This window comes from Saccopteryx leptura, chromosome 3, assembly GCF_036850995.1.
Source record: "Saccopteryx leptura isolate mSacLep1 chromosome 3, mSacLep1_pri_phased_curated, whole genome shotgun sequence".
In the NCBI taxonomy this organism is placed as follows: domain Eukaryota; kingdom Metazoa; phylum Chordata; class Mammalia; order Chiroptera; family Emballonuridae; genus Saccopteryx; species Saccopteryx leptura.
The window spans coordinates 97,246,472-97,266,532 of NC_089505.1; the positions used below are offsets into that span (position 1 = coordinate 97,246,472).

General features: G+C 44.5%; 2 protein-coding genes across 2 annotated transcripts in view; one reads left to right on the forward strand and one right to left on the reverse strand.

Moving 5' to 3' along the window:
* Nucleotides 1-20,061, forward strand: part of PLA2G5 (phospholipase A2 group V) — a 315,873-nt gene that overhangs the window by 259,223 nt on the left and 36,589 nt on the right. The window lies entirely within an intron of this gene.
* PLA2G2A (phospholipase A2 group IIA) lies at nt 1,933-6,268 on the reverse strand. The gene is made up of 5 exons (XM_066372043.1): nt 6,230-6,268; nt 5,377-5,426; nt 5,040-5,184; nt 4,675-4,781; nt 1,933-2,333 (listed from the first exon to the last, which is right to left on the reverse strand). The coding sequence occupies exons 2-5, from the start codon at nt 5,414-5,416 to the stop codon at nt 2,191-2,193; spliced, it is 435 nt and encodes a 144-aa protein (XP_066228140.1). The 5' UTR covers nt 5,417-5,426; nt 6,230-6,268; the 3' UTR covers nt 1,933-2,190.

Genomic DNA, 20,061 nt, shown 5'->3' on the forward strand with positions numbered 1-20,061 from the left:
ATGGTGATATTAGCACATACATAGCCACACTTCCACCCTTTGCTACATAAATGTAGCACTGCCTTCATACTGCTCTTCACCTTGTTCTATCCCCTCGCTGCCGCGCTGGGGACTTTCTATACTGCAACAGAGAAAGCGTCCCTCAGTAAACAGACGTATTCCATTTTGAGGTTGCATTCTTGTTTACTTAATTAGTCCATCCTACATGGGCACTTGGATTATTTCCAAACCAATTCAGAATAATGTGGCAGAAAAAAAATTTCTCATCAATCACTATACCTGTGTGTGCTGTTCCTATGCCTGTGTGCTTTCGTGGAGTGAATTTTTAGAAGGGGGGAGTCGCTGCGCCAAAGGGTAAACGCATTTATAATGTTGATAGCTCCGCCAGCTGGCCCTCTGTGGGCACTTTGCCCTCCCACCAGCTACATTTGAGTGCGACGGTTCCCCTGCGTGGCCTTGCCGACAGAGCAGCTTGTCACACTTTGGGACTTTTATCTACTCTAATAAATAAAAATGACATCTCTGTGGAGTTTTAATTTGCATTTATCTTAGTATGAGCACCAGTGGACGTGATTAGGGCTGCTGCCGGCAAAGGAAGTAACTCTGTGCAGAATTGGAAAAAGCATCTTTCTGGGAAGAGGAATCACAGAAAGGCACGGCCCCTGGATTGGAAAGAGCAGGTTGTGCTGAGCTGTGGTGGGTTAGAGCTCCACTCCCACCTGACCCGGGCGGCCAAGCAAGGCGCCTCTGTGCAGAGACCCACACCTGGCAGCCCTGGTGGTGCTTGGAAAAGCAGCTGATCCCAAAGGGACTATCCCAGCAGAACCCTCTTGGGGGAACCTGGGATGACAGGAGGGGAAGTGACCGCCAGGTGAGGGTAGGACCAGCTACATAATTTATGGGTCCCGGTGCAAAATAAAAATGGGGGGCCTCCCTGGCTGGTTGGCTCAGCGGTAGAGCATTGGCCTAGCGTGTGGAAGTCCCGGGTTTGATTTCTGGCCAGGGCACACAGGAGAAGTGCCCATCTGCTTCTCCACCCCTCCCCCTCTCCTTCCTCTCTTTCTCTTCCCCTCCCGCAGCCAAGGCTCCATTGGAGCAAAGTTGGCCTGGGCACTGAGAATGGCTCCATGGCCTCCACCTCAGGCACTAGAATGGCTCCAGTTGCAATGGAACAACGCCCCAGAAGGGCAGAGCATCGCCCCCTGGTGGGCATGCCTGGTGGATCCCTGTCAGATGCATGTGGGAGTCTGTCTGCCTCCTCACTGCTTCTCACTTCGGAAAAATACCAAAAAAAAAAAAAAAAAAAAAGGAGGGGCTGTGTTATTATGAACTTGGAGATGGCTGGGACACAGCATTCAATTAGGTGTGGTGCCCTTCCGAGCATGGGTCCCTGATGGACTCTGCACGTGTCACAGCCCAGATGGCCAGCCCTAGGTGAGGCGATAATGCCCCGGGATCCAGCTGGTGGCCAGCATTACATGCACCCATCCTCCCAGGCTGGCAACACAGGAGAAGACTATGCCACGTGGAGGATGTGAACTGTAGCCCCCAAAACATCAAGACCAACTGTCCTGTTTCCCCCGAAGGGGCCAGCAGGAGGTGCTCTTGCCCAGGGAAGGAGCTGTTGACGGCTGGGTTTCACTTGTGCTTTAGTTCTCCAGGAAGCACGTGCAGTTGGTACCAAAGCCATCTCCATTTAATGAGAGAAGGAAGACTCAGGGAGGTGGGGGGCGGGTCTGACTCAGCCAGTCTGACTCCAGAGTCTCTATTTTAACCTGCTTACACTATATTGCCTTGTACCAGTTTGTTCTTACACTAGGGCAGTGCACACGAGTGTGTGCGAGTGCACACACACACACATACACACACACTTTGCCAAGGAATTGCTTTATTCAGAAGAGACACTGGGAGTGTAGCTGTCACTGCTAAGCAGAAAAAGCAGGACTTGGAGAACAGTGGGAATGGGGGCATCTCCTGCTGCCCAAGGAAGAGGGAAAGGGCGCCAGGCATCCATGACTTAGGGCTTCTTATTCCGGATAGAGGCTTCTATCTGGGGATGGAAGGGCTCCTGGCTTGTCTCTGGGATGGGAGAGGGGCGTTTCCTTCATCTCTGGGGGACTAACTAGAGCAGGGAGGCGGTGAGGGCTAGGAGAGGGAACTCAGCATCGGTGGCGAGGCGTCCGGGTGCCCTCAGCACATGGACTTTCTGCTACTGCACCCCCAATTGTTGTAGTATTGGTATGCTTTATTGTAGGTGTTCAGGTTTCTCGCAAAACAGATGGCAGCCGTTTTATCACACAGACACAGTTCCCTTTTACAGCGATCTTGTTTTGCTGAAATGATAAGAAAATAAACACTGGGTGGGGGGTTGTTAATATTTTATATTTCATGGCTCCTTGTGGGAACCCTGAGGAGAAAGACACAGCTCTTGTCCTCCAGAATTTCTAGTCTGAGACAAGCAGCTATGCTCCAGATAGCTCCGACCGGTGTGAAGACAGAGTGCCCGTCCCTGGGAAGCTGGCACCCAGTCTGATGAGGATACCAGCACCCAAGCACTGGGAAACTCATAAAGGCTTTCCTGACAGCCATTGTTTCTTTCTTCTTGACAACAAATGTGTCCAGGTGCAAAGCCCCAGCCCCTAGGGCATGGGAATGCGTTGTGATTGGTGTAAACCAGCCATGCTCATCCCTTTTTCCTGTCAATGGTTGGTCTCTGGCCAATGAGGTACATGGGGAAGTCTCCTAGGGGCTGTGGGGAGGATTAATTTGCTTCCTCAAAGAGAAAAATACCCAGGGGAAAGCCTCTTCTATAGCATGAGGCCATGATGCCCGGAGTGGCGCCATGCCTCTTGGCATCCCCACGCCCACATGGCGGAGCGGAAGGTGGCGAAGGCTCCGTCCCTGATGACGCAGTTGAGAAGCTGCCCCAGCCCTGCACTGCCCTCTTGCAGACTTCCGTTGGTCAGAGTCAGACTTCCCCGTTAGCCAGTCGCTTTTTAGTTGAGCATCTTGTAGCTTGCAGCCCAAAGCCTGCTAAAATACACGACCCCGCGGAGAGGTCATGATAGGGAGACATAATTTCTGATCTTAAAGAGCTCAGGGTGTTGGGCAAGAAGCCATGCTTTCAAAATCCCACCTGTGGATTTGCTGTCTGGGGCGCGGGACAAACCCTTTCGGTGTCCTCCCAGCTTTCTCCTCCTCTTCAAGCCAAACTTGCTCCGGAATGTTGTCTATACTGACTGTCTCGGCTTCACTCCCCGCTCGCTCCGCACCTGCTCTGACCTGGCTTTGCCCTCTTGCTCCATGGCCACAGCCCCCACTGGGTCCTCAGTCACCCTGCGTCTAAATCCGAGAAGGCTTGTCAGCCCTTATCCCGGAGACTCCGCTGTTAAATTGGCTGCTGTTAACACTCTGACCTTCCCTCTCCGCTCTCCTGCCCCCTCTCGGGTTATCCCTCCTCTGTCCTTTCTGGGCCTTTAAATGGGTGAGCACACCCAACCCTCAGCTCTCTGCTGCCGACTCCTGACTCTGCGCCCCCACCCAGTCCAGACCCCTCCCTGGAGCTGCACGTTCCGACACCCAGCCGCCTGCTCCGCACCTCCCTGGGTGTTCCGGAAGCCTCTTCAACACGCTCTACGTAGGACTCCTCCTCTTCTCACTCACCAGACGGCCTCCTGTCCCATCTACACAGCTGTCTACCCACCCAACAGCTTCCTCTCCCCTTCCACAGGCAATCACTAGTTAGTTCTACCTGTAACGCACCTTAGAACCCCTCTCCACTCCTACCATCAAGACCGCCACTGTGGTATGTCCAATGGCAAAGGTCTCCTGTCTCTGCCCACCCTGCCGCCAGGGAGAGTCTTCCAGAATCAAGTCTGATCGTCTCACTCCTACTGCTCTAGGACAAAATCTAAATACCATATGGCAGGGGTCCCCAAACTACAGCCCCCTGAGGCCATTTATCTGGCTCCCCGCCGCACTTCCGGAAGGGGCACCTCTTTCATTGGTGGTCAGTGAGAAGAGCACATTGACCATCTCATTAGCCAAAAGCAGGCCCATAGTTCCTATTGAAATACTGGTCAGTTTGTTGATTTAAATTTACTTGTTCTTTATTTTAAATATTGTATTTGTTTTTTTACTTTCAAATAAGATATGTGCAGTGTGCATAGGGATTTGTTCATAGTTTTTTTTTTATAGTCCGGCCCTCCAACGGTCTGAGGGACAATGAACTGGCCCCCTTTGTGAAAAGTTTGAGGACCCCTGCCATATGGGCCTTGGGCTTGACCTAACCCCTTCCCGTTCCTTCCACATCATGTCTCTCTACTCCTTCTCTTTCAGTCTCACGGAAGTGTTACAGTTCCCTCGGGTCCCTCTGACCCTGCTGGGCCCCCTTATAAGAAGGTCCCCAAGTCCTTCTCTCCCCTGATGCCTGCGCAGCCTTCAAGACCCAGCTTGGCAGTCCCCACGGTCAGGAGCCTTCTGGAATCTCAGCCTGGGTTCAGTGTCCTGCCCTTTTTTCTTCCTATGGGAGTCTCCTGAGTGGTGTTTTCATCTTCTTACTGTCCCTGAGGCAGGGGCACTGTTCCTTTGTGTCTCTGTCTCTGGTGCCCAGCACAGTGGATACCCAGCAAAGGAAACAAAAGGACCAGGTGAAGTTGTAGGACTCTTTCTTACCACAGATGATTTGACCATTTTGGTAAGTAAACTCGTAGCCCACAAACTTGGTGCCGCAGCCCTGTTTCTCCAGAAGGGTGTAGCAACAGTCATGTCTGGCGCAGCACCTGTGACAATAGTACCTTATGAGGATGCCTCCTCATGGCTTCAGGGAGTCTGGTGCCCCGTGGTCTCACCCCCTGGGCCCTGAGCAGAGACCCAGTGACTTTGCCATAGTCTAGAGCAGAGTTTCCAATATGCTGGCTGCTTTTCAGGCCGGGACCTCCTGGGGCCCCAGGCGGATGGGTACCAGCATTGCCCTGCAGCTCCTGACCCTGTGGAGATAACAAGTGGGCAAAGGGAGGGGAAGGCCGGGGCGGCCTCACCAATCCGTGCTATCCTTGGGGAATCCACGGCCTCCGAAGCCGCAGTAGCAACCATAGAAGGCATAACCGGACACGGCTTCCTTTCCTGTCATCAACCGGATCATTTTCCGGAAATCCAGCAAATCCCCATGGGTCTGCAGCAGGCCTGGAAGGAAATCACCTGGTGATGGGGCCTGGGGACCTGTGTCCTCCTCCTCTGTCCCTCTCTGTTACTCCCCCCACAGCCTCTCTCCCACCCACAAAGAGAGGGCCTGTGAAATTGGAAGGAACGCTGGGGTTGAGGCTATGTCCGTCCTGGGCTGCCCACTTGTGGCCAGAAGTCAGGGTCAGCTCTTACCAAAAGCCATGGTCAAGGCCAGCAACAGAAGGATCTTCATGTTGACAGCTCTGTGTGGGAGAAATGCAGATGGATTGGCCTAGATCCCCCCCAGGTGGGACCAGCGTCTGCCCTGGCCCCCTGTTTCCCAGCTCACACTCAGCAGCCCTAGAGGAAGGACTCTTCAGGGGAACACACAGACATGCTCCTCAATCCAGGAGGACTGCTTTCATCACACACAGAACACGAAGGTTGTGCACATGCAGGACCTCCTGACTCTTCCCAGCTCTGCTGAATGTTTTTGCACACAGGCAGGCCTCAGACCGACGAGAACCCTGCATTCTACACTGAGGACACCCCCATGCTTCCCATCAGACCGAGGATTCCTGGAGGTTGCAACCGGGTCATCTTAACCGGCTGGGAGAGTGCCAAGGCCATAGGTTATGTGCCCTCCATTAGACATATCTTGTTCCCAACTGGGTTCAAGTCTTGGAAATTCCATCCATGGATTTTAATCCTCAATATTTTTCTCCAAAATTAAAGCAGCACCCCTCTCTTTGCAAGATTTTCCAACCCCTTACACCCATACACATGCGTAAGAGCACATACATCACGCACATATGCATGCATATGCACAATCTCCAGCTCCCCCACTAGTGCAGACCTCCTCTCCTACAATACAATACACTCCCTACCCACATAACAGCCTGTGCACAAAGACACAGATCACATGCATGCATGTTTATTTTCATACATGCCAAGATACACATGCATAAACACACATGCACACATATGCACAGCACAGATATTCTTAAAGGCAGCTAATGAGCAGGGACTCATACTTCTGATGGAGCATAAATTTCCGGATATTTACCTCTCAGTAAAGCCAGAGTTGATGGCTCCAAGTGACTGTCTGAACTGCAGCTCCCCTAAAATAGTTGCCCCCAGGGAGGTTGGGATTTGGTTGGGGAGGCAAATGGGGTGGGATTATGGTAAGCAATGAACTCAAAGTTGGCATGCGCATACTTCTGGGCAAGTCCCTTTTCTTCCCCTCATTTGCTGGCAGGACAGAGATGAGGATAGAAAAAACTTATGTGCTGTTAGCCAATGCCAATATTGTTGATTACTTTGCAATCTTCACATGGCCCTACTTCCTGGCTGAGGAAAATCCCCAGATCAGGCTCTGTGTGCGAGTGAGCCCCAGTCAGCTCCCTGGAACCATGCTCACAAGAGAACGGGGCACCTGCTGGTGCAGGCTGTGGACTCACTACACGGCCAACCAGACCATTGAGTGAGGATAGCTTCTTTCTTCAGCCAAATGTGGCCTTTGGGCATAGAAAAGGGGGCCTTTATTGTTATTCATTCATTCTATCAATCATTCATTCGCAGGATGTACATACTCAACCCCCACAAAGTGCTAGGACCCATGTAAGCCTCTGGAGGGGGCGGTTGTGAGGACTCATTCTGCTCTTCCAGGGACCAAAAGGGTGCAATGAAGCAGATGGTCACTTCCCACTGACTTGGGTCAGCGCCTCTACCTTTTCTCCTTCTTGCTCCACTTTCTTCTTCTCCTCCTCCTTCTCTTTCCCCTTCTAGAGAAAGCTAGAGACTGCCCCTTAAGTACTTGTCTCCACCTTATCCCACTCTGCACCTGTTTGAAGATGGCGCTGATTAATGCTTCCTGGATCCATTGTTCTTTCTTTTCCAATTCTCAGGGACACAGTGACCCTAGCTTTAATTTCTAAAGCAAATATCTCTTTCCCTGCCATCCAATACATGATAAGAATTTAGTTTCTACTGCCCTAGGTAAACATCCCTGACACCACTCCCAAAAAAGTCAGTGAAGTGGTCATAAACATTCCACTTGCTCCCCACCATCCCTGGGCCACCCTCCAGGTAGGCAGGCCCAGGAGACTGGTTCTTGTATTAGATCACATGAGCATTGGTGCTGAGGGTCTTCCTGCCTGAACCAAAAGGAAGAACCATGGGCAGCACCCTGGCCTTGCTCTGCCTGTCATGGTGGAACAAGAAGGGGGAAGGGGCTTGGATCCCTGAGTCAGGGCATGGAGAGTCCCGCAGACCCTCAGTGCACTTAGTCAGAGACAAAGAAGTTTTACTATTTTGGGGGGGGGGGGTTTCTTTGGATTTTTTTTGGATTTTTCTGAAGTGAGAAGCGGGAAGGCAGAGAGACAGACTCCCACATGAGCCCGACCAGGATCCACCTGGCAAGCCCTCCAGGGGGCGATGTTCTGTCCATCTGGGGCTGTTGCTTCATTGCAACCGGAGCCATTCTAGTGCCTGAGGCAGAGGCCATAGAGCCATCCTCAGCGCCCGGGCCAACTTTGCTCCAGTGGAGCCTTGGCTGCAGGAGGGGAAGAGAGAGAGAGAGGAAGTAGAGGGGGAAGGGTGGAGAAGCAGATGGATGCCTCTCTTGTGTGCCCTGGCTGGAAATCGAACCCGGGACTTCCACACACCAGGCTGAAGCTCTACTGCTGAGCCAATCGGCCAGAGCCAAGAAATTTTACTGTTTTTTGTTGTTATTGTTGTTAACTTATTATGCATTTATTCGTTGATTCTTGTATGTGCCCTGACAGGGGATTGATTGAACCCACAACCCTGGCATATCGGGATGATGTACTAACCATCTGAGCTACCCGGCCAGGGCTGGATTTGTGTGTTTTAAATTTCTGATTTTTTTTTTTTTTTTTGCTTCACCATTTCTTTTTTTTTTAATTGATTTTAATTTATTGTGTTTACATAGATTCTAGTGTTGCCCCGAATGCATCCCCCCTCCCCCATATGCCCCTAAACATCTCCCTTGCTCCCCTCCCCATAACACCCTCCCCCTTCCCTTCAGATTTATCCCATCCTATCAACCCCTTTCCCTCTGTCCTCTTTTCCTCTGGTCCCTTTGATCTCTCCTCTGTCTCAATTCCGTTCCTCAGTTCACATTGTTCATTGGATTCCTCAAATGAGTGAGGTCATATGATATTTTTCTTTCTCTGCCCGGCTTATTTCACTTAACATAATAGTTTCCAGGTCTATCCATGTTGTCGCAAAAGGTAAGATTTCCTTCTTTTTCATGGCCCCATAGTATTCTATAGTATATATGTACCACTGATTTTTAATCCACTCATTCACTGACAGGCACTTGGGCTGTTTCCAGATCTTCGCTATTGTGAACAATGCTGCCATAAACATGGGGGTGCATTTCTCCTTTTGAAACAGTGCTATGGTGTTCTTGAGGTATATTCCTAAAAGTGGTATAGCTGGGTCAAAAGTCAGTTCGATTGATTTTTAATTTGAGGAATCTCCATACTGTTTTTCACAGTGGCTGCACCAGTCTGCATTCCCATCAGCAGTGCAGGAGGGTTCCCTTTTCTCCATATCCTCACCAGCACTTATTCTGTGTTGTTTTGTTGATGAGTGCCATTCTGGCTGGTGTGAGGTGATATCTCATTGTGGTTTTAATTTGCATTTCTCTAATGATTAGTAATGTTGAGCATTTTTTCGTATGCCTATTGGCCATCTGTGTGTCCTTTTTGGAGAAGTGTCTATTTATTTCTTTTTCCCATTTTTTTGATTGGATTGTTTGTCTTCCTGGTGTTGAGTTTTATAAGTTCTTTATAAATTTTGGTTATTAACCACTTATCAAATGTATTGTCAAATATGTTTTCCCATTGTATAGTTTGTCTTTTTATTCTGTTCTTATTGTCTTTAGCTGTGCAAAACTTTTTAGCTTGATATAGTCCCATTTGTTTATCCTGTCCTTTATTTCACTTGCCCACAGAGATAAATCAGCAAATATATTGCTGCGAGAGATGTCAGAGAGCTTACTGCCTATGTTTTCTTCTAAGATGCTTATGGTTTCATGGCTTACATTTAAGTCTTTTATCCATTTTGAGTTTATTTTTGTGAATGATGTAAGTTGGTGGTCTAGTTTCATTTTTTTGCAGGTAGCTGTCCAATTTTCCTAACACCATTTGTTAAAGAGGCTGTCTTTACTTCATTGTATGCTCTTACCTCCTTTGTCAAATATCAGTTGTCCATAAAGGTGTGGGTTTATTTCTGGGTTCTCTGTTCTGTTCCATTGGTTTATATGCCTGTTCTTATGCCAGTACCAGGCTGTTTTGAGTACAATAGCCTTGTAGTATAACTTGATATCAGGAAGTGTGATACCTCCCACTTTATTCCTTCTTTTTAAGATTGCTGAGGTTATTCTGTTCTTTTTTTTTTTTTCAGAGACAGAAAGAGTGTTAGAGAGAGGGATAGACAGGGACAGACAGACAGGAACAGAGAGTTGAGAAGCATCAATCAATAGTTTCTCATTGCGACACCTTAGGTGTTCATTGACTGCTTTCTCATATGTGCCTTGTCCGCGGGCCTTCAGCAGACTGAGTAACCCCTTGCTCGAGCCAGTGACCTTGGGTCCAAGCTGGTGAGCTTTTTGCTCAAGCCAGATGAACCCGAGCTCAAGATGGCGACCTCGGGGTCTTGAACCTGGGTCCTCGGCATCCCAGTCCAACGCTCTATCCACTGCATCACCACCTGGTCAGACTATTCTGTTCTTTTTTGATTCCATATAAATTTTTGGAATATGTGTTCTATATCTTTGAAGTATGTCATTGGTATTTTAATTGGTATTGCATTGAGTTTATAAATGCTTTGGATAATATAGACATTTTAATGATGTTTATTCTTCCTAACCATGAGCACGGTATATGCTTCCACTTGTTTGTTTCTTCCTTGATTTCTTTTATCAATGTTTATAATTTTCTGAGGACAAGTCTTTAATCTCCTTGGTTAAATTTACCCTTAGGTACTTTATTTTTTGGTTGCAACAGTGAAGGGGATTGTTTACTTAATTTATCTTTCTGACAGAACATTGTTGGTGTGTAAAAATGCCTCTGATTTCTGAGTATTAATTTTATATCATGTCACCTTGCTGAAATCAAGTCCAGTAGTTTTTTGACTGAGACTTTAGGGTTTTTTATATACAGTATCATATCATCTGCAAATAATGATAAGTTTTACTTCTTCTTATCCAATTTGGATGCCTTTTATTTCTTCTTCTTGTCTGATTGCTGTGGCTAGGACTTCCAGAACTATGTTGAATAAGAGTGGTGAAAGGGAGCACCCCTGCCTTGTTCCTGATCTTAAGGGGATTGCTTTTAATTTTTTCCCATTGAGTATGATGTTGGCTGTGGGTTTGTCATAGATGACCTTTATCATGTTGAGGTATGTTTCCTGTATTCCCACTTTGCTGAGAGTTTTGATCATGAATGGGTGCTGGATTTTATCAAATGCTTTTTCTGCATCTATAGAAATTATCTGTTTTTTTTCCTTCCTTTTGTTTATTTGATGAATCACATTGATTGATTTGCAAATATTGTACCAGCTTTGCCTCTCCAGAATAAATCCCACTTGATCATGGTGTATGATTTTTTTCATATATTGGTGGATCCGCTTTGCTAATATTTTGTTGAGTATTTTAGCATCTAAATTCATCAGGGATATTGGCCTATAATTTTCTTTCTTTGTGTTGTCTTTTCCTGGTTTTGGAATCAGAATTATGCTCACCTCATAAAAGGAGCTTGGAAGTCTTCCTTCCTCTTGAATTTTTTGAAATAGCTTGAGAAGGATAGGAATTAGTTCTTCTTTGAATATTCGGTAGAATTCACTTGTGAAGCCATCAGGCCCAGGACTTTTTTTTGTTGAAAGTTTTTTGATAACTGTTTTGATCTCATTGTTGTAATCAGTCTATTTAGGTTTTCTGATTCTTTCAGATAGATTTTTAAAATATTATATGTTTCAAGGAATTTGTCCATTTCATCTAGGTTGTCTAATTTTTTGGCATACAGTTCTTCATAGTATTTTCTACAATATTTTGTATTTCTGTTGTGTCAGTTGTTATTTCTCTACTTTCATTTCTAATTTTATTTATTTGAGTCCTCTCTCTTTTTTTCTTGGTGAGTCTGGTTAAAGGTTTATCGATCTTGTTTACCTTTTCTAAGAACCAGCTCCTGGTTTTATTGATCCTCTTTATTGTTTCTTTAGCCTCTATGTCATTTATTTCCACTCTGATCTTTATTATTTCTCTCCTTTTACTATCTCTGGGCTTTACTTTTGTTCTTTTTCTAGTTCTTTTAGATGTAGGGTCAAGTTGTTTATTTGAGCTTTTTCTATCTTCTTAAGGTATGCCTGTAATGCTATGAACTTCCCTCTCAGTACTGCTTTTGCTGTGTCCCATAAATTTTGAGTTGTTGTATGCTCATTATCATTTGTTTCTAGGAATTTTTTATTTCTTCTTTGATCTCATTGTTAACCCATTCCTTATTTAATAACATGCTATTTAGTTTCCAAGTGTTTGAGTATTTTTCAGTGTTTCTGTTGTGGTTGATTTCTAGTTTCATGCCATTGTGATCAGAGAAAATGCTTGATATGATTTCAATCTTCTTAAATTTTTTGAGATCACTTTTGTGCCCTAATGTGTGGTCTATCCTAGAGAATGTACCATGAGCACTTGAAAAGAATGTATATTGTGCTGCTTTAGGGTTAAAGGTTCTGAAGATATCTGTTAAATCGAGTTGATCTAGTGTGTCCTTTAAGTCTGCTGTTTCTTTGTTAATTTTCTTTCTTGAGGATCTATCTAGTGATGTTAGTGGGGTATTGAAATCCCCTACTATTATAGTATTGCTGTTGATCTCGCCCTCTATATCCATCAAAGTCTGCTTTATATATTTAGGTGCTCCTATATTAGGTGCGTAGATATTTATAATGGTTATATCTTCCTGTTGGATGGCTCCCTTTATTATTATGTAGTGATCTTCTTTATCTCTTACTATAGCCTTTGCTTTTAAAGTCCATTTTATCTGATATAAGTATTGCTACCCCAGCTTTTTTTTTCATTTCCATTTGCATGAAATATTTTTTTCCATCCTTTTACCTTCAGTATATGTGCATCTTTTGTTTTAAGGTGTGTCTCTTGTAGACAGCACATATATGGGTCTTGTTTTCTTATCCACACAGCTACCCTATCTCTTTTGATTGGATCATTTAATCCATTTACATTTAAGGTTATTATTGATATGTAGTTGTTTATTGCCATTTTATTCTTTAAAGCTGTATTCCTCTTTTGCTATATTCTTTTCCCCCTTTGATTTGTTTACAACAGGCTCCTTAACATTTCTTGCAACATTGGTTTGGTTATAGTGAATTCCTTGAGGTTTTTTTTGTCTGGGCAGCTTTTTATTTCTCCTTCAATTTTAAATGATAACCTTGCTGGATAAAGTAGTCTTGGTTGTAGGCTCTTGTTCTGCATTACTTTGAATATTTCTTGCCATTCCCTTCTGGCCTCAAGTGTTTCTGTTGAGAAGTCAGATGTCATCCTTATGGGGGCTCCTTTGTAGGTGATAGCCCTTTTTCTCTAGCAGCTTTTAATGTTTTCTCTTTATCACTTAGCTTTGGTATTTTTTTTATTTTTATTTTTTTATTTTTTATTTTTTGTATTTTTCTGAAGTTGGAAACGGGGAAGGCAGTTAGACAGACTCCCGCATGCGCCTGACTGGGATCCATCTGGCATGCCCACCAGGGGGCGATGCTCTGCCCATCTGGGGCGTTGCTCTGTTGCAACCAGAGCCATTCTAGCGCCTGAGGCAGAGGCCACAGAGCCATCCTCAGTGCCCGGGCCAACTTTGCTCCAATGGAGCTTTGGCTGCGGGAGGGAAAGAGAGAGACAGAGAGGAAGGAGAGGGGTGGAGAAGCAGATGGGCACTTCTCCTGTGTGCCCTGGCAGGGGATCGAACCCGGGACTCCTGCACGCCAGGCCAACACTCTACCACTGAGCCAATCGGCCAGGGCAGCTTTGGTATTTTAATTATGATGTGTTTTGGTGTAGATTTCTTTGAGTTTCTCTTTAATGAAGTTCTCTGTGCTTCTTGAACTGATGAGATATTTTTCTGCATCAATTTAGGAAAGTTTTCAGCTATACTTTGATTGAACAAAGTCTCTATTCCTTGTTCTTTCTCTTCTTCAGGAGCCCCTATGATGCGGATGTTATTTCTCTTCATGTCGTCACAGAGCTCTCTTAGAGTTTCCTCAGACATTTTGAGTCTCTTTTCTTTTTTCTGCTCTGCTTCCGTGCCTTTGTTTATCTCAGGGGTCCCCTAAACTACGACCCGCAGGTGCATGCGGTCCCCTAAGGCCATTTATCCAGCCCTCAGGCTGCACTTCTGGAAGGGGCACCTTTTTCATTGGTGGTCAGTGAGAGGAGCACATTGACCATCTTATTAGCCAAAAGCAGGCCCATAGTTCCCATTGAAATATTGGTCAGTTTGTTGATTTAAATTTACTTGTTCTTTATTTTAAATATTGTATTTGTTCCCTTTTTTTTTTTTTTTTTTTTTTTACTTTCAAATAAGATATGTGCAATGTGCATAGGGATTTGTTCATAGTTTTTTTATAGTCCGGCCCTTCTACGGTCTGAGGGACAGTGAACTGTCCCCCTGTGTAAAATGTTTGGGCACCCCTGGTTTATCTTGTCCTTTAACTCACTGATTCAACCCTCAGCTTCATCCATTCGTCTTTTAATTCCTTCCATTGTGGTCTTCATTTCTGATATTGTATTTGTCATTTCTGACTGATTCCTTTTTATTATTTAGATGTCCTTTTTTATACTTGCTACCTCTTTATTTAGTTGTTCATTATGATTACCTATTGTTCTAAGATCTTTGAGCATCCTAACAATCTTTATTTTAAACTCTGCATCCAGTAATTTGGTTATATCTGACTTATTCAGGTTCTTTTCTGGGGATTTCTCTTGATTCATTTGGGTTGCATTTCTCTGCCTTTCCATTTTATCTATGTATTAGAAGGGTTTGGCCACTGGAGTCCAGTGGGTGTGGCCTCTGTGTTTTCTAGGTGTGGTCTGTCTGCAGGTCCACCACCCCCTAGGGTGTAGGGATATGGACGGGTGTGGGCGTTGCCAGCATGGCCTGCTGCAGTTTCCCCCTCTCCTCCATGGGAGAGACTATGTTCACGTGCTGGGGTCTACAAGCCTTGGAAGGCCTTGGCCTTGGCTCGCCCCTGCAGGTGGTGTTGTGCAATGCTATCAGCGCAGCCGTAAGCCTTTGCACCGCAGGCAGGAGTGAGCATCTTTGCTCAGCTGCGGGTCTCCACCTGTTCCTGGGCTTTCACCCCACCCCTGCGGGAGGAGCCAGCTTACACTTGGGCTGCAAGCCTCGGCTCCCATGGGCTGGGTGGGGCTGCATGCCCATGCTCAGCCACTGGTCTCTGCCTGTTCTCAGGCTTTTGCCTTTTCCCCCCAGATGGGATTGAAGGTGGGCCCACAGCTGGGCCGGACCACTTTCAGTGTCCTCTCCATCCCCACCAGGCAAGACTGAGCTCACTCCGGGCCTCAGTCATGGCTGACCCTGCTTCCACCCCCTTTCGCCCCCACTGAGGGAACTGCGTGCCCTCAGCCGTGTGGGTGAGGGTGCTGCAGCTCAGATCCTAACACTCCATACTGTAGTCCTGAAAGTTTCCTCTTTCTAAGCGACTCTGCTCTGAGTGCCGCCGAAGAGCTTGTTTGGCTGGTGTCCTGCTTCCCTTTGCTGGTATTGCTTGTTCCAGGGGAAATATTCACTTCAGATTTGGGGAGTGACTCAGCCCAGGGGTTAGGGTGGCTGTCCCTCAAAGTGTTTCTCCCTGTACCTCCTAGATTACACTCTCTTCCTGCTACTCTGGTCCTCTCTTCCTAGATTACAATCTCTTCCTGCTACTCCGGTCCTTTTCTCTCTCCCCGTCCCCTGGAGCCCCGGGTGAGTGATTGTGAAAGAGGTTTTCTGCAGTCCCTTTAAGAAGAATCCTAGGTCCAGAAAAAAACCAGGAACTGCATTATTCCATACGTAGGTGGGACATAAAAGTGAGACTAAGAAACATTGATAAGAGTGTGGTGGTTACGGGGGGAGGGGAGAGAGGGAGAGGAAAAGGGGGGAGGGGGAGGGGCACAAAGAAAACTAGATAGAAGGTGACAGAGGACAATCTGACTTTGGGTGATGGGTATGCAACATAATTGAACGACAAGATAACCTGGACATGTTATCTTTGAATATATGTATCCTGATTTATTGATGTCGCCCCATTAAAAAAAAAAAAAGAAAAAAAAAAAAAAGAAGAATCCTAGGTCTGAGAAATCTGTCTCTTTCTCACAAACAGTATCCTGACTTGTTTCACAGCTAAATATTGTACTTTCCATACACCTCTTCTAGGCTCTGGGGCTGCAGGCTGGGGCTTTGTTCCTGGGGCCCAGGACCCTCCCCTCTCTGCTAAACTCAATTCCTGCCAAGCGAGTCTCTCCGGGCTGCCATTCACTCCAAGGAGCTGGGCAGCCCTCTCCGCATTTCCACTTTTCTTACCAGTCTCAGTGTGGCTTCTTCAGTGTTCCTTCGTTGAAGAGTTCTCTTAGTTTAGTCCAAAGTTGGTTTTTCCAGATGATGGTTCTTAAAATTAAGTTGTAATCTACTTTGGTTCGGGGAGGTGGAAGTTGCTACATCTGGCAACTCCATCGCCATCTTCAAATTCCTTGAAATTTTACTGTTTGAAGTCACTGATCATTGAGATTGGTAGTGACCACAGCGTAACTTAATCTATGCTAATAGCCCTCTAAGCAGCTTCTACCTTGAAGATATAATTTCCTTCAAGTGGTAAACTTATGTTAGGTTAAACTGCATCCCCTGCCAAATTCCTAGGTTGAAGTCCTAACTTCTGGTATCTCAGAAGGTAACCTTATTTGAAAATAGGGTCTTTGAGGATGTGATTAGTTAAGATAAGGTTATTAGCGTTGGCCTCATCCAGTATCACTGATGTCCTTATAAAAAGAGAAAACTCGGGCACACACACACACACACACACACACACACACACACACACACACACGGAGGGCACCATGTGAAGATGTAGGCAAAGATTGTGGCAATGCTTCTACAAGCCAAGAAATGCTTAAGATGGCCAGGAAACCAGCAGAAGTTGGGAGTGGGGAGGAGTCTAGCAGATCCTCCCTCACAGCCCTCAGGAAGAGCCAACCACGCGGCACCTTGACCTCAGACTCTGGCCTCAAGAACTATGAAATAATACATCCTACTGTTTAAACCACTCAGAGTGTGGGACTTTATACCTAGTACACAGCCCTAGCAAACCAACACATTCTCCAAGGATCTCTGTCAGTCTGGGATTTTTGCTTTCATGGTTTTTTGTTTTAGGCCTATGTCAAGGTTCAGAGGTGATGAGCTAGACCTTTGCCTTTTGTTAAGCATCTCAGCCTCTGGAACACATCATTTCTACAATCCACAGGCTGTCTCCCCCACATGTATTCTGATCCTGGTGGTCCCTGGTATTGCATCCAGGGCACAACACTCAAAGGCTCTGTTGGCATCACCCATTGCCTCTCTTTTCCAATCTTTTTGGGAATGTTTTATAAGAATTCGAAGTCCATGGTTTGGCCTCTTGGCAGACTCTTTCATCCAAGGACTAATGTAAGCACTTGGAGACTATCAGTGAGCAAAACAAACATCTCTAACCTGACTAGTGGTGGTGCAGTGGATAGGGTGTCAACTTACAACACTGAGGTCACCGGTTCAAAACCTGAGGTCATCAGCATGAGCATAGGATCATCAATAAGATCCCAAGGTCACCAGCTTGAGCCCAAAGTTACTGGTCCCATCCCTAGTCAAGGCATAGAGGAGAAGCAATCAATGCATAACTGAAGCAAAGCTACAAGTTGATGCTTCTCTCTCTTCCTGCCTATCTCTCCATGTCTTTCTTAATAAAACAACAACAACAACAAAGCAACAAAATCCTCTACTTATGGAGCTTTATCTTAGTGGAGAGAGACAAAGAAAAAACAAAAGATGCAATAAATAAATTATAGAGCATGTTAGGTGGTGATAAGGCAATGAAGAAAGAAGCAATAGAGATGAGAAGGGGTCACAGGAGTGAGTGGGTGAAAGGTAAGTTGCAATTTTACGTAGGTTGGACATTTTCAAATGGAAGGTGCTTTGAACATAGTCTGTGTTCAGAGAAGTGGTCTTAAAGTATCCATACTTAAAAGACTCAGCCTTTTGGTAATAGTTATTTTCAATCTCAGGTTTATGGTTGAAAATGTTTCTACTATGTCCTGTTTCCTATTTTTTTGTGTGTGTTTGAGGAAAAATTACTCAATACTTTTTTTGGGGGGAGGGGACTTCTTATTTTGAAATACATTTACACCTATAGAAAAGTTGCAATGATACTGTATACTCCGGGAAGTTCCAGCTTCCCTGAATGTTAACATCCTACATAGAGCCATGGTACATTATGGAAACCAGCAAATGAACATTAACAACGAATCTACAGACCTTATTGGAATGTCACCATTTTTCCTGGTGATATTCTTTCTTCTGGTCTGGAATCCAATCCAGTATCCACATCACATGTGGTTTTCATGTCCCCTTAATCTCCTCTAATCTGTGATAGCTCCTCGGTCTTTCTTTGCTTTTGGTGACCTTGGCACTTTTGAAGAGCACTGCTCAGGTTTTTATAGAACGCCGCTCAATTGGGTTTATCTAATGTTTTCTCATGACAAGATTGAGGGCATGCAGTTTTGGCAAGACTATCACAGAAGGGACATTGCACCTTTCTCAGGGAGACTTATCAATGGTCTCTGATATTGGTAAGTCACATTACTATTGATGTTCACTTTGATCACCTGGTAAAGGTGGTGTCTGCCAGGTATCGGCACTGAAAAGTTACAGTTTTTCCTTTTGTAATTAGTATCTTGGGGGTAGGGGGAGTTATTTTGAAACCATGCAAGTATTCCCTTTCTCTTCATAGTTCTACTCACTAGTTTTAGCATTAATCCGTGTTCTTGCCTGCAAGATTCCTTCAACATTAAGAATTTAAATACTTCCATAGGCAAGAACTTTTTCATGTGTTTATTTATTCAATTATTGATATTCACATGTACTCATTTATTTCATTTGTAGATGTAAGTCAATACCATCATTATATATTTTCTTGCTCAAATTGTGTCCATCTTTGCTATGGAGAGCACCTTCACATTGACAGCAATGTCCTTTTGGCATGCCCTCATTTTCATTATATTTTTTCCCTTAGTATTTCCTTATTTTCTGGCATTATAGAATGTTCCAAGTTTATATTGTATTTTAATTTGCCAATCACCCATTTATCCTAGAAGCTCTGGTTTTTTTCTTCTTTCTTTCTCTTCCTTCCTTCCTTCCTTCCTTCCTTCCTTCCTTCCTTCCTTCCTTCCGCCCTCCTCTCTTCCTCCCTCACTTGTTCTCTCCCTCCCTTCCTCACTCCCTCTTTTCCTTCCTTTGTGAGAATGGTATTTAGAAACAAAGATCTGAGACCTAAGGGTGCTCATTGTTCCTGGGATGTCACTGCTCTGGGCCTTCTCAGCAGTCAAAGTTGTGAAACACACACACACACCCTCAAAATCGTCACTAAACCACACTTTCTCTTATGTTATCTTTTAGAAGTTTTATAGCTTCATATTTTGCATTTAGGCCTATGATCCATCTTGAATTAATTTTTGTGAAATATGTAAGGTCTGTGTCTAGATTTATTTATTTATTTTTACATGTGCACATTCAGTTGCTCTAGTACCATTCGTTGAAAAAACTGTCTTTTCTTTATTGAGTTGCCTTTTTCCTTTGTCAAAGATCAGTTGATTACATTTGTGTGGATCTATTTCTGAGTTACTGATTCTGTTTCACTGATGAATTTTTCTATTCTTTTGACAATACTACATTGTCTTTTAAATTGATCTTTAATGAAAGAGAGAGAAGAGAGAGAGAGAAAGAAAGAAAGAAAGAAAGAAAGAAAGAAAGAAAGAAAGAAAGAAAGAAAGAAAGAAAGAAAGAAAGAAAAAGAAACATTGTTTTGTTGTTCCACCCATTTATACATTCATTGGTTGATTCTCATATGTGCCCTGACTGGAGATCGAATCTGCAATCTTGGCATATTGGGACAATGCTCTAACCAACTGAGCAACCCAACCATGGAAGTGCTAGGCTATTTTAATTGCTATAGCTTTATTGTAAATTTTTAACCAGGTAGTGTCAGTCCTCCAACTTTGCTCTTTTCTTTCAATATTGTTTTAGTTATTGGATCTTTGCTGCTCCACATAAACTTTAGAATCATTTTGACAATATCCAAAAAGTAACCTGCAGGGATGTTTATTGAACTTGTACTGAATCTATAGATCATGTTGAGAAGAACTGACATCTTAGCAATTTTGAATCTTCTTATTCATGAACATAGAATATGTTATTTAATTCTGTGATTTCTTTGATCAAATTTTGTAGTTTTTCTTATCTAGATCTTGTACATAATTTGTAAAAGTTATGCCTAAGTATTTTATTTTGGGGGATGCTACTAAATGATAATTGTTTTAAAAGTCAACTTCCATTTGTTCACTGCTAATATATAGGAAAATAATAGACTTTAATATTTTAACTTTCTATTTTGCAATGCTTGCTTAGCAGTTCCAGTTTCTCTTTGTTGTTGTCAATTCTTTGAGATTTTCTACATAGACAGTCATCTCTGAAAAAACCCCCCACAGTTTTATTTCTTTCTTCCCAATTGGTATACTTGTATTTTCTTTTCTTTTCTTTTCTTATTATGTTGGCTAGGACTTCCAGTATGATG